We start from the raw sequence: 14,545 nt of genomic DNA on the forward strand, positions 1-14,545 counted from the left end.
TCTCGCCAGAATCCATCTTTGCCTTTGGTATATCTTATCGGAAATAAAATTAATTTGAAAGATATGTTGACCAATCCCAAAACAGTTTATTTTTACAGCAACTAAATATGTTTAATCCAAAGATCTTGGAATAACCTTTGTGGGGTTGAGCACAACATCCATTTAAGAACAATAAGTTTCGAGACAACCCAAATTTATATATTATCTAGCAAAACCTTCTTATTATTTTGTAGGTCAGCTGACCGTAATGAGCATTCACGTTCCATATCCATGGTTAGAAGTTCGATACAGATAGAAATTGATAATGAGTATATTTCTAAAATACACCACGAGATCACTTATGGGACTAGTGACTGGTTGCTTCATGGTGATGATCCGGTAGCTACAGACACCATGCAACAACAACAAAAAAGACACAATCGACACTGATTGCTCTATGGCGTATTATTTAATTTATATTTATAATTTATTTCAGAAATAGAATATTACATTCGTATCTGTTAGATATAACTTCTCTTACAACTCGATATAAGACAAATGGTATCCAACGGCTACTCATGTAGTGTTCTCTACTCATATAGACATTAAAGTCCATAATAATCCGTAACACGTCATCAGCTGCTGAAATTATATCCACTGCTATATAGCAACATTTTTAATAAAATGGAATTATAGAATTAAGTTTATTGTAGTTTCATTTAAAATGTAGACCTCAAGTCCTTCCCATAGGGAATGCCTTTTTTTATACTATGGAATTTAATACAAATTATTTATTTCTGAGCCGATTGTTTTTTTAAATTGCACACAGAAATAGTATTTTTTGTTATTTCCGAAACACTTTTACTTTTCTTCCTACGTCAAACCAAACTGAAATTATTTACAAAAAACATTTGTGTAGAAGTATGGGACGGACTTTAGATATCTTTAGGAAGATAATTAGATCATCTGTGAAGTGAACTACCAAATTCATAAATAAACTAATACATGGTAATATTACACAATTAATATTCAAATAAATAATATTGTAATATTGACAAAATATATCCAACATATAAGATGAAGAAGAACCAACATCACATACATATGTAACATAGTGCAGGTAGCAATTTTACATGAATGCACCAGAAATGGCTAGTCTAAGCATCCTGTCCAAGCCTGTTTTACTGCTGGTTTCAGCATATAGTTTTCAATATCAGTTTCACAAGGAGCGGTTTCCTTCCACTCTGAAAATAACTTGGTCTCCAACCTTTTAAGAGCTTTCTGGAAGCCAGGGTTCAAGCACACAGATGGTCTTCGTGAGATTACCAGACTGTAAGCTGACGATACCGACATCCGGAAATGACGCATTAAATACTGAATTACGACAGCAGCAGCTCGCGAATTGCCATGGTAACTGTAAACAAGAACGGATTTCCCCGACAATCTAGCCCCTTCGATAAATTTGTTTATGTCTATAAAATGTTCCTCGATATTTTCCCATTCAATGTCTTCAATGTTGATGTTAAGCCTGGACCGGAAGTGGTTGTGTTTTCTGCACACGCATGGGTAACAGACCCTGCGTTGTTGCGGGGACTCGAACGCGACACTCGAGATGTCAATCAACGAATCGACGCCAAGTTTGCACAGAAGGCGTTCATTACTCGCCGTAATGATGCTACTTAGGCTGAGGAAAGTTAAAACTTGGGAGAAGTCCTGTCTTTCTATGTGGCTGGCTCGTAGGAACCTTGGACTACAAGACTGTGTTTTGCCCAATACCTTCTTTTCACTGACATCTTGGCCAATATCGAGGAGGGTGGGGGTGGATTCGGCAACGTGTAACATGTCTGATTTCTTTATATCAAGCTTTATCCAACTACTATTTTCTTTGCTTTCTTCTTTTTCCCGTTTCTTGTCTAAAACAAACACATTTGACCCTTGTGAACCACATTCTTCTTTTGTGGTCGCCATTACAGTGTGATCGTAGATGTATTTATTATCGGAGGAATCTAAGCCCATCTTACCTTGGTGGTTTACAAGCGAGGTTTGGTCAGTTTTGCCGGACGATGAACGACTGGAGTCGCCTACCTCAGTGTCCATTTTCAGAAAGTCAAGTGCATCTGGAATGCACCTGTCGGTCGAACTCGCCGTGCAACTATCATGAAGACTAATAGTCTTAGTCGCTAATGTTGGTGTTTGATTATCAGTATCCTCGTTTGCGTGTGGACTTTGAAAAACTGTTAAAACACAGTCATTAGAGTTCGATTTTGTCGTTAATTTCTGAAAATGTCCAGAACGTTTTGTCACAAATGTTGCAAGGCGATCAACACTAATTCGTTTGTAAAATGGTTTCTTAGCAGGTTTGGTTTTTATGTTAGCATCTGCTTCGACTCTTCCCGTGATCTGAGATGACATACTAGTCACATCAACAGTGTGGGAATATATGTCAGAAGCCAGTGGTAGATATCGTTTCTTACTGATGACTGTTGCTTCTTCAGGATGGGCAACTAGAAAAGAAAGACATCAGTTGAAATACAGAAAAACTGTCTATTAAGAGCACCATGTAAAACAACTACATCTGTCTGTCTTTAAGGGGTACTTGGAACATATATCTTCTTCACGCACGTGCACCTGCTCATAAACGCCACGTTTGGTGTGTTAGATAGCATGTTCAGACAAGTTTGACTATATCGTTATATTGTTTTTCATGTACATATACCTACCAACACGTCGAGAGAGGTCGAGAGAGGTCAAGAGAGATAGAGAGAGCGAGAGAGAGATTTGTCAGCTCCTATTCTATATAGCTGAAAGGTGGTGCTTTCAAAAGCGTTCAGATCTCGCGATGAAAGGCCAAACTAAAAGGCGTTGCTTTCGAGCGTAGACACTCGGATGCCATTCACGATATGATGCATCGCTGACTAAAATTATGTTTGATCCAATACCCTATTTTGATCGTGTACATACCTTTCCAATTTTATATATATATATATATATATATATATATATTTTGGTAATCGACTATGCAAGTTTGGGTTTTCTAAGTTAGTCTTGGAGTGGCAGTCTTCCCTCCCTCAGGCGATGTTACTGATGTCATAAGGGAGTGGTATATATTACCTGATTCTAGAACGTTGTTACGCTGCTCTTGTTCAACAAAGCTGATATTTGATTGACTGGACCACTGTCTAACACTGTGACGGTTTTGAATGATTTCATCAGATGATACTACATTCCAGTTTTTGTTTCCCACCACCGCAGTGCGTGGTTCTTGCGAGCAGTTGCTATACTTGATTTCATTAGTATGTACGTGTTTGTATGACAAATTTCCAATTCTTTCTTTCCTCGACCGTTGAAGTTTTTTCTTCACCACTTCTTTGCTGGAACACATATTTTCAATATTGGTACGAGGCTCAAATATAGATTTCTTACTGATTGAGTCTCTCGCCAATGACTGCGATTCGTGACTGCTAACTGCACCACAACAATCGCCGCTACTGTCTCCGCCACAACCACCACTGGCGCCACCACAAGGCACCATATCAGACGGATACTTACAAGAGTCTGACACAGTTTCCATATCATTTATAGAATGGAAACTGGTTCTATCAACTGATTCGTTTGGTTGTATTTTATATTTTAAAGACGAGTCTTCTTTAGCCGAAGACCCTAACGTACTATCTGAACTATCATCCGACGATCTTCGACGATTCCTTACATTTAATTTTAAAACCAAGGCTCGAAACCGCCCTGCCTGTTTACCAATGTATCGCCCGAAAGCACGCCCTGTATGTTTCCGTTCTGTTGTAACTGATGCTGGGAGATGTTCGCCGACATCCGTGACATCATTACATTCGTGTGACATCCCAGCCTCAGACGGATGAACATCGTTGTTGTCAATATTTATTAGTATGGTATCATGGCTTCCTTGGCTTTTGTGATGTCCATCACTGTATATAGCATCACAGTCGTGTATGACACCTCTTACAAGATCCTTAGAACCACCAGGACGGTTGACCAGATCCTTAGAACCACCATTACTGTTGCCTGTACAAGTAGTGTTTGTACTAAGTGATTGACACTCCAGTCCACTTGACGCTGAAATAAGCCATCAGTGAAGTACATTAATGAATACGTGCGACTTAAGTTGGTTACACGTCTACACAGTATATTCAATATACTCATATACTAAAGTATTCAATTTAACTTATTTTAAAAACATGCTATTTTTTTACAACCTAAGATACAAAACCAAGAACTATTTTGGCCACTAGAGAAAACCTATTTTATGGTAGTGTTTTTAACTAACTTTATTGTCTTCGGTGGCTTAACCAGAACAATTATATGGGAGTGTGGTGTATGTTTTCACGGAAACTGGAACTCCTTTTGTTCTGAGTGCATACTTTCATAGCCTTTGTTTAAATATTCCCTGATCACGGTATATATGTGCAAAATTTCATGCTTTTACCCAAAAGTACACCATTGTTTTTTTGTTAACCGCCCCACTGGCTGTCTATTAACATGTTATTAATTCTGACATCTGTCAATATATTAGCCCAGTTTGAAGAATACGCATTCCAAGATTACCTATCATAAGCGTACGGGAGGCTGGTGTTTGCCCAAATTAAACGAAATTGCCCGAATCTGGATAACAAAAGTTATTGATATTGACATTACTACCAAACAGCTATATAGAAAGAAATGTTTTATTTAACGACGCACTCAACACATTTTATTTACGGTTATATGGCGTCAAACATATGGTTATGGATCACACAGATTTTGAGAGGAAACCCGCTGTCGCCACTACATGGGCTACTCTTTCCGATTAGCAGCAAGGGATCTTTTATTTGCGCTTCCCACAGGTAGGATAGCACAAACCATGGCCTTTGTTGAACCAGTTATGGATCGCTGGTCGGTGCAAGTGATGTACACCTACCCATTGAGCCTTGCGGAGCACTCACTCAAGGTTTGGAGTTGGTATCTGGATTAAACATCCCATGCCTCGACTGAGATCCGAACCCAGTACCTACCAGCCTGTAGACCGATGGCCTAACCACTACGCCACCGAGGCCGGTCAGCTACCAGTATATAGAGTTGCAAACGAATCATTCGTATTTTAACATGGATTACAACTAATATTGTGGGTAGAAATGAAAATACATGGTGAAAAGATTTCAGGCAAACTCATTTTGCCCGAATATCTATTGTTTTGGCCGAATTTGAGGGGATCCAAAAGAACCAAAATTATTAATAAACAAAGAAATGTATATGATATATTTTGTGACAATATTTATCGATAGACAATTATGATTAGTTAATCGGTTTTATTAAACGCTAGCTTTTATATATTCAACAAGTATAAATACATTATCGATTTCCAGGCTGGTGAGATGAAATGGCAACAATAAAGGAAGTATATGTTAATAACTAGAAGCATGTGTGCGTGCGTGGTTATAACACTATATGATACGCATGATAAGAATAATACGATGTTGGTCTATAAACGTTATACTAAATATTTAAACAACTTTCTAAGAAACAAAGGTTTGCTAAAAATACATTTTAAATATTTTACGTCGCATATTAAATACAAACATTTGTTTTGTGTTACTTATTGCAGGATTAATAAAAGCATGTATCGTCTGTCGTACATCGAACACTAATCTAAACCGAGCTGATTATGTAAGAGATTGGAACTGGGGTAACGATCGAAAGACATAAGATGTCTTATGGTACTGGAGTAATGACCGAGAGACATAAGATCTCTTATAGTACGCCATTGCCAGTATCTCCTTAGTCCTACGCACCATTTTCTTTAAAACATCATACCTGGATATGTTATAAAGTAACTGGGGTTCCAATCTCTTATATATACTAATTCACTGTAATACAAGATACTGATACAAATCCTCATCTTACTTCGACAAACCAGAGATACATGGGTCAACTAATAACCACAATACCAGCGAGTAGTAATTTGGCATACAATGCTAATGAAAAAATCTTGCATTTGACGTCATCAGTGTCAATGAACAGAACATGGTGCGAAGAGGAAGACTTTATAATTTAATATACTGAGAGGCATAAATAATGGAATTGGTATTTCACTGAATATTTTCTTATACAAATGTCATGCCATATACATTAATCATGTGGAAAATTAAATTATGTAGCAACTGTATTGAAAGAGGATATTGTTCAAATCGGAAAAAACAAATGGAATAAAACATGTCATTTTTATAATAAAATATTCAAAGAAATATACATTGAATTATTTATTCCTCTCAGTATGATATGATGCGGGAAACTAATTTCATACTAAACAGTATTACATACTCGACCATGTGTATTTATTTCAATTACCTGAATGTCTGTGGTCATGGGTGTAGCCACTAGCTTTAATGAGACCACGTGCCATTTGGCGACTACCATGAACTCCTCCAACAGATGGCATCAGGGCACGAGATGCATGATGGGAATGTTCTTTGGAACCCGAAGAGTCCCTGCTCTCTGGGTTGGCAGACAGCCGACCATATTCTCCCGGCAACGCTCCTGGTTCTAATCGTGTTTGATTTCTACCCGATGGCAATGGTGTGCACCTTATTCGTTCCCTCGTCATTCTTCCCGATTCGCTTGGTTGACAATCCGGAGTAGACGACTGAAGTGAAAGCCTTCTCACCCTCTCACGTTTCATAAGTAATCGCAACACCGCCTCATTTTGAGCACAAACTGCACGTGCTTTATCCTCGTGAATTTTAGCCTCTTGGACAGCTTGTTGATGATTGGACCGAGGTTCACATGTTGTCGACGTCACGTGTTCCTCAGAAACACCAGGTGATTGACCAGGAATGTTTGATATGGACCCGTACTGTCTTTGTCTGTTCATACGAGTTACTAATTTCCGAAAGCGGCTCGCTCCATTTCCCACAAAATTACTAAACGCCTCCCCGATACTGCGCTGTTGAGTAAAACGACGACGTCGCTCCATGTTGGTCGTTACGACGTCACCAGAAGTCACATGACTGCCGCAGCCTGGCCTTAATCTATTGCGTGATTGGTCGTAACTAGCGAGCCGAGTTAAGCATGCTCCAAGTGAATGTTGGTTATGTTAATTATTCAGATTGCTTCTAAACGTCGTGCACATTTCTTTTTCTTTTTCTTCAAATATATCAACCTAAAACAATATAAAAGGACACATTATATCTTTTTTAATATATATATTTCAACTAATCAAAACTAACGCTATACCGAAGCCTTAATATGTATCAGCTATTTAAAACAATATGAATCTGCATTATATCCTTGCTATTTATTAGCCAAAATGATATAACGCCACATTATATCCTTGCTATGTATTAGCCAAAATGATATGACGCCACATTATATCCTTTATATGTATCACCTAAAATGATATGACGCCACATTATATCCTTGATATATATCACCTAAAATGATATGACGCCACATTATATCCTTGATATATATCACCTAAAATGATATACCGCTACAATGTATATTTTATAAAATGAACTTTAAAACGATATGAGGCTAGATTGTATAGTATATATCAGGTAGCCAAACTGGAACAAGGCAATGGTAAATTATATCATTCATGTGTGTAATGTAGTTAACCTAAAACGAAATGCCAACATAGTATACCCTTCATACGTATCAGCTTACTAAAATCCAAGACATTATTCCACACCGGTAGATAACTAATTACAATACACTGAGAATAAACTGAACGTTTTACAACTAGAGAGCATGCTACAGATTAAAGGCATACTGTCACAGAATTAAGGACCTTATTTCTCTAAAAATGGATAATAAATAAAAATAACATTAATTGTTGGAAATCAAATCTAGCTATAGCACCGCCTTACCTGAACCATGATGGAGTGAAATCCATGTCATCCCTCTCGGCAATTTTAGTTTTTGAATTATGGACCATTGCCATAATTCAATTATTTTTACAAAATGTCATTAATAAATGGAGTATGGTGGTTATATAGATGGTTGAATAAAGTATATTTAGGGACAAATCAAATTATATTTGTTCAGTTAATACTTTGTTAGACCATTAAATAGGTCAGTGGTCTGTGACAATATACCTTTAAATACATTATTAATATATTCTACTTCTGTTGATTGGTAAATTTATATATCTCACTGACTTTTATAAATATTGCACAACAGCATTAAAACTATTGTTGCAGTGAGCAAATATTAAACATATTGCTCTGCTTATATATATTTAGAATAACCTGTAAAATGAAGCATAAAGTTGAATAGTCTTGCTCAAAACATACCACCTGAGCATTTCGCACATGTGTGTGTGTGTGTGTGTGTGTGTGTGTGTGTGTGTGCATGTGTATGTACATATGTGTGTTTGTACATGCGCATGTGTGTACGTACATTAGTGTGTATATGTGTGCGCGCGCGCGCGCGCGTGTGTGTGTGTGTGTGAAGGAGGCTATACAAAAGTCCTTTAACAATGATTGAAATATGTGCCTCATCCACAGAAGGTACACATGACAAAACGCCAACAGAACTAGTAATATATTTAAGCTGCACTTTGAAAGTGTACTAGAAACGACACTGAAAACATTTAACACTTGTTTGTGTCATTTAATGACAGTCTAACCGAGCACATTGGGTTTGCTTCTGTCAAAAGTCATAATGCCAACTTGACAGAGGTAGATCAGACACGAACTATTTCTGTTTGTGAAGTTTCATAAAAGACAAAATGGATGAGAAATGAAGTAACTAGAGTGGTGATGTATTTTTATTTTAGTAACAGTGACCTTTGATGGAGAGAGAGAGAGAGAGAGAGAGAGAGAGAGAGAGAGAGAGAGAGAGAGAGAGAGAGAGAGAGAGAGAGAGAGAGAGGGGGGGGGACGGAGGGAGGGAGGAAGGAAGAAAAAGAAAAACAAGAATATATCATAACCCTATTCCTATATGTGAAATTTTATGAAAGTCAGATCACACATAAATGAAGTCGCTATAGAGCGGTGACGTCGTCTATGTCAGGTCACAAATGAAGTCGCTATAGAGCGGTGACGTCGTGTGTGTCACGTACGTACGGGCAAGTCCCTATCGTCACGAATGGACAACAACTCAAAACCATCCTCTTTGACGACGCAGGTGTTGGCTGTACCTCACTTCTGCTAATGAGTGCCGACTTCATAGGTACAGGTGTTAATCGATAGTTAATTGGAAAAAAACACACAATGTGTTTGTGTTTCCCGTGTCGACTAATGATCAATTTTACTTCGTTTCTATTTTAGCAACAGGGATATTCTCTAAATACCAAATATGATCATATATATTGTGAATCAAAGCAAGTTCACCTATACGTGGTCAGGTGTATTTATAACTAGCAACTTTAAACATAGAATTACATTGATTAATACATCATAGAATGCCATCCGAAACAGAAAAATTATTAACATACCCAGAGGTAAAATAATCTATAGTAGGCTATTTGTAACAAGGACGAGGTACAGTAGCGATGAATTCCTCTTCTTGTTTAAAGCTTATCACATTATCAGAATGCGTTATTTATTACTATTTAAATTTGAACACTCACAAGAAAACAACCAAAAAATCCCACACAAACAAAACAAAACAAAAACAAAAACAAAAACAAAAGCAAAAGCAAAAGCAAAGCTAAGCAAATCAGTGCAAAGAAAAGCATATCAATTGTGTACCCTAAAGACCAATCAGTTTTATTCACTTCACACATATTAGTTTTGTTCACTTCAGACATATCAGTTTTGTACACTAAAGACCAATCAGTTTTATTCATTTCACACATATCAGTTTTGTACACTGAAGACCAATCAATTTTGCAAACTACAGCCATATCCGTTTGTACACTACATACATATCCGTTGTGTACACTAGAGACATATCAGTTTTGTGAACTACAGACATATCAGTGATGTACACCACAGGCATATGAGCTGTGTACACCACAGACATATCAGTTGTGTACACCACAGACATATCAGTTGTGTACACCACATACATATCAGTTGTGTACACCACAGACATGTGAGCTGTGTACACCACAGCCATATCAGTTGTGGACACCACAGACATATCAGTTGTGTACACCACATACATATCAGTTGTGTACACCACAGACATATCAGTTGTGTACACCACAGACATCAGTTGTGGACACCACAGACATATCAGTTGTGTACACCACAGACATATCAGTTGTGTACACCACAGACATATCAGTTGTGTACACCACAGACATATCAGTTGTGTACACCACATACATCAGTTGTGGACACCACAGACATATCAGTTGTGTACACCACAGACATATCAGTTGTGTACACCACAGACATATCAGTTGTGTACACCACAGACATCAGTTGTGGACACCACAGACATCAGTTGTGTACACCATAGACATATCAGTTGTGGACACCACATACATCAGTTGTGGACACCACAGACATCAGTTGTGGACACAAACAGACATACCAGTTGTGTACACCACAAACATACCAGTTGTGTACAGCACAGCCATATCAGTTGTGGACACCACAGACATATCAGTTGTGTACACCACAGACATATCAGTTGTGTACACCACAGACATATCAGTTGTGGACACCACAGACATATCATTTGTGTACACCACAGACATATCAGTTGTGGACACCACAGACATGAGCTGTGGACACCACAGACATATCAGTTGGGTACACCACAGACATATGAGCTGTGTACACCACACACACATATATATATCAGTTGTGTACACCACAGACATATGAGCTGTGTACATCACAGACATATCAGTTGTGGACACCACATACATCAGTTGTGGACACCACAGACATCCGTTGTGGACACAAACAGACATACCAGTTGTGTACACCACAAACATACCAGTTGTGTACAGCACAGCCATATCAGTTGTGGACACCAGACATATCAGTTGTGTACACCACAGACATATCAGTTGTGTACACCACAGACATATCAGTTGTGGACACCACAGACATATGAGCTGTGGACACCACAGACATATCAGTTGGGTACACCACAGACATGAGCTGTGTACACCACACATATATATATATCAGTTGTGTACACCACAGACATATGAGCTGTGTACATCACAGACATATCAGTTGTGTACACCACAGACATATGAGCTGTGTACACCACAGACATATCAGTTGTGTACACCACAGAAATATCAGTTGTGTACACCACAGAAATATCAGTTGTGTACAGAACAAAAAGTGCGAGATGGTGTTGCATGGCTACTAGAAACATCAGTTTATGTCAAGACACATCTAATATAGTGAAACTTCGATAACTCGATCTTGAAGGGGGCAGTTCGAGTTTCAGGGAGTTCGAGTTTTCGAAATTAATATATAACAGTTCAAATTTGAAACTGCATTGCATCTGGTTGCAACATTGCAGCTGGTTTATTTCGCTTAATATTGTAAGAAGCATGCGCTTCACTGCCTATCTCTGAACTCTAAAAACTATGCATCCACAGTTGAAAGGCGAATTAATATATCAGTAAACTCACCCCACGCCACCCCATCTCATCCCACGCTACCCCAGCTGTTGGCATCTTCGACGCCTGTCGTACATTCATTTTATGTATATTGTAAAAGTAAGTAAATAAAACAAAAAGGATCACCCAGATGAATTTGAAATATATGCTTGGGCATATAGGCTATATGTATTTATTGACAGTAAAAAAAAACGAAAAAAAAGAAGGCATTTACATACATATATAAATAACAAAAAGTAACGTTGACGTATTTTTCAGATGTCAAAACATGGCGGAACGTAACTAACAAATAAAACACTGAATGCCGAATAACACTATAAGTATATTTGTTTTACACAAAATTATGTATGCTTCGCACCTCTACTTCTTTCTCCAATCTAGCCAACCACCCTCCATTTCTGGGCCCTACACAAGATTGCTTGGATGACAAGAAAGCAGAGCTTTTTAAAACCGATCTGGCAAACCCCACATTACCGGGTCCTTCCCCAGATTTCTCGATCTGTGATGTATCAATTTTTAACATAACTAAATAATAATAATAATAATAATAATAGTAATAGTAATAATAATAATAATAATAATAATAATAATAGATTTTTTATTTCAGATCAGAGATCCATAGAACATTACTTTTGCTCTGCCCATATTCGGGTGTTATGCAAATAAATTATTCTTATTCTATATAAACATCACATACAAAACTGATTACATAATATACAGCAGCTTGTGCCAGCGATTTACACATACAGATTTGACGTACACAGTTGTACACCGCAGGTGGGCAAGTAGGTCATTTGAAGTTGTTTCGATTCTGCTCTTCAGCGAATATGCTGTTGAGCGAAGTAAAGCGCCAAAGCTTTTTAGTCGATGACTGACAAACATCTTGCTGGTACTGTATGGTCGTCGTTGTCCGATCATCCCATCGGTATGCATTATTATAACATATTTAGAGAATAACTAACGAGCTACGAGGAATTATGAATTATCTGTCCCGAGTGAATGAATGTTGTAAACCCGAGCCTTTGGCGATAATTCGTAGTTCGTAGCGAGTTGGTTAAACTCTTTATTACCCATTGTCAATTTTAACTGATTTTTATATTCCTCTGCAGTCTACAACAAAGCCATCAGCCATTACGTCATATAATCTTACGCGCATTACATGACGTAATGTAAGTGACGTTATAGCAAACGGCGTTCTTGTTACAGCCAAATGTTTACAGTACAAAATAATACAACTGTATTTGCATTTGAAAATAATTATTTGTATATATTACTAAAGCCGCTGCTTATTAAACTATACCATTTCATGTTTACGAAACAAATGAGTCTATTTGTTTTTGTAAATCTTTGTAGATCGTATAACGTATGTGTAATCTGACTCATGAATGGAAACATTATATGAATGAAAGTGAAGTTCCGGCCATGCCAAGCAACCAACCAAACGTCGTGATTTTTAAGCCAGCCAATCAGTGGCTGTAGAAGCAATCTGCACACTGTGCAGAGATCGAACAAATATTACGCTGTATATTTGAGCCCATATGGGTAATAAATTAAGATCCTTCATGGTATCCTGTGTAAATTTCACCCATAATCCACCCGCGTACAAATTACAACAATAACTCACAAATAATTGTGTTTTAACAGATTCTGAACATTTTGCAAATCGCCGCAACAACATGTTTGCACCATAAATGACTGGTAATTGATAAACATTAACTGATACATAAATAGAAAAGCTAAAGTTTGACACGATTCACGCCTTTGAAAGCAAAAACAAACAGCGCTAACAATTATTACAAATGCTCTGTGAAGTTAACCAGATTGTGTCTGTAATTAAGTATTACGTAGCGAGACTCTCCACCACGGACGAACACCGACTACCAAACATAGGATCATTTCGTTCCGCTTAGTCGACTATTATTCTGTAATTATCACCCTAATCCTCGACAGCCAAGACCACCCGAGACAGCCGCGCTTCGCTTGTTTGACATGATTGACAATACATTCGTCTTTAAACTACTATCGGCAAAGACAGTTTGATCAATCCACACGCGTCGAGTTTTAGAGGTACATACTCTATTAAATCTTTATGGCGGGACCAAAGAATTAGGTCGAGAGATCGAGGTTATCGAATTTTCGAAGTTTGATTTTTCGAAGGTCGTTATTACTAGTTTGTATAGCAACTTAGCCGGGACACGTAGTTTCAGATCGAGAGATCGAAGTTTTCGAGAGATCGAAGGTGGTGGAGTGATCGAAGTTTGACATCGTAGTTCACATATTTATAGAAATACCGACTGAAATGCAACCTACCTCACGCCAAGACGTATCTAATAGTTCACATGTTTATCAAACATAACCTACCTGTTGTCAAGACATATCTAATAGTTCACATGTTTATCAAACATAACCTACCTGTTGTCAAGACATGTCTAATAGTTCACATGTTTATAGAAATACTGACTCAAACGTAACCTACCTGGCGTCGACATATCCAATAGTTCACATCAATTCAATCTTACCCTCCCACGCCAAGACATATCTAATAGTTCACATATTTATAGAAATACCGATTCAAACGTAACCTCCCTCAAGTCAATACATATCTAATAGTTCACATGTTTATAGAAATACTGATTGAAACGTAACCTCCCTCACGTCAATACATATCTAATAGTTGACATGTTTATAGAAATACCGATTGAAACGTAACCTCCCTCAAGTCAATACATATCTAATGGTTCATATGTTTATAGAAATACCGATTGAAACGTAACCTCCCTCACGTCAATACATATCTAATAGTTGACATGTTTATAGAAATACCGATTGAAACGTAACCTCCCTCACGTCAATACATATCTAATAGTTGACATGTTTATAGAAATACCGATTGAAACGTAACCTCCCTCACGTCAATACATATCTAATAGTTGACATGTTTATAGAAATACCGATTGAAACGTAACCTCCCTCACGTCAATATATATCTAATAGTTCACATGTTTATAGAAATAC

General features: G+C 37.6%; 1 protein-coding gene across 2 annotated transcripts; it reads right to left on the minus strand.

Annotated features, from left to right (window-relative positions):
* Positions 1-66: 66 nt before the first annotated feature.
* LOC121371801 lies at positions 67-12,642 on the minus strand. Of its 2 annotated transcripts, XM_041497956.1 has the most exons (4): positions 12,601-12,642; positions 6,337-7,147; positions 3,091-4,068; positions 67-2,483 (listed from the first exon to the last, which is right to left on the minus strand). In XM_041497956.1, the coding sequence occupies exons 2-4, from the start codon at positions 6,959-6,961 to the stop codon at positions 1,132-1,134; spliced, it is 2,955 nt and encodes a 984-aa protein (XP_041353890.1). In that variant the 5' UTR covers positions 6,962-7,147; positions 12,601-12,642; the 3' UTR covers positions 67-1,131. The 2 variants fall into 2 exon arrangements, with proteins under 2 accessions (XP_041353890.1, XP_041353891.1); XM_041497957.1 differs by lacking the exon at positions 12,601-12,642 and having other exon boundaries at positions 6,337-7,892.
* Positions 12,643-14,545: the final 1,903 nt, after the last annotated feature.

Source organism: Gigantopelta aegis, chromosome 4 (assembly GCF_016097555.1).
Source record: "Gigantopelta aegis isolate Gae_Host chromosome 4, Gae_host_genome, whole genome shotgun sequence".
In the NCBI taxonomy this organism is placed as follows: Eukaryota; Metazoa; Mollusca; class Gastropoda; order Neomphalida; family Peltospiridae; genus Gigantopelta; species Gigantopelta aegis.

Excerpts from the sequence above, each read along its gene's own strand:
- LOC121371801 (XM_041497956.1), bottom strand. The coding sequence starts at position 6,961 with ATGGAGCGACGTCGTCGTTTTACTCAACAGCGCAGTATCGGGGAGGCG. Across the intron at positions 4,069-6,336 it reads CCATGACCACAGACATTCAG|CGTCAAGTGGACTGGAGTGT; the intron begins GTAATTGAAATA and ends GGCTTATTTCAG. Across the intron at positions 2,484-3,090 it reads TAACAACGTTCTAGAATCAG|TTGCCCATCCTGAAGAAGCA; the intron begins GTAATATATACC and ends TTTCTTTTCTAG.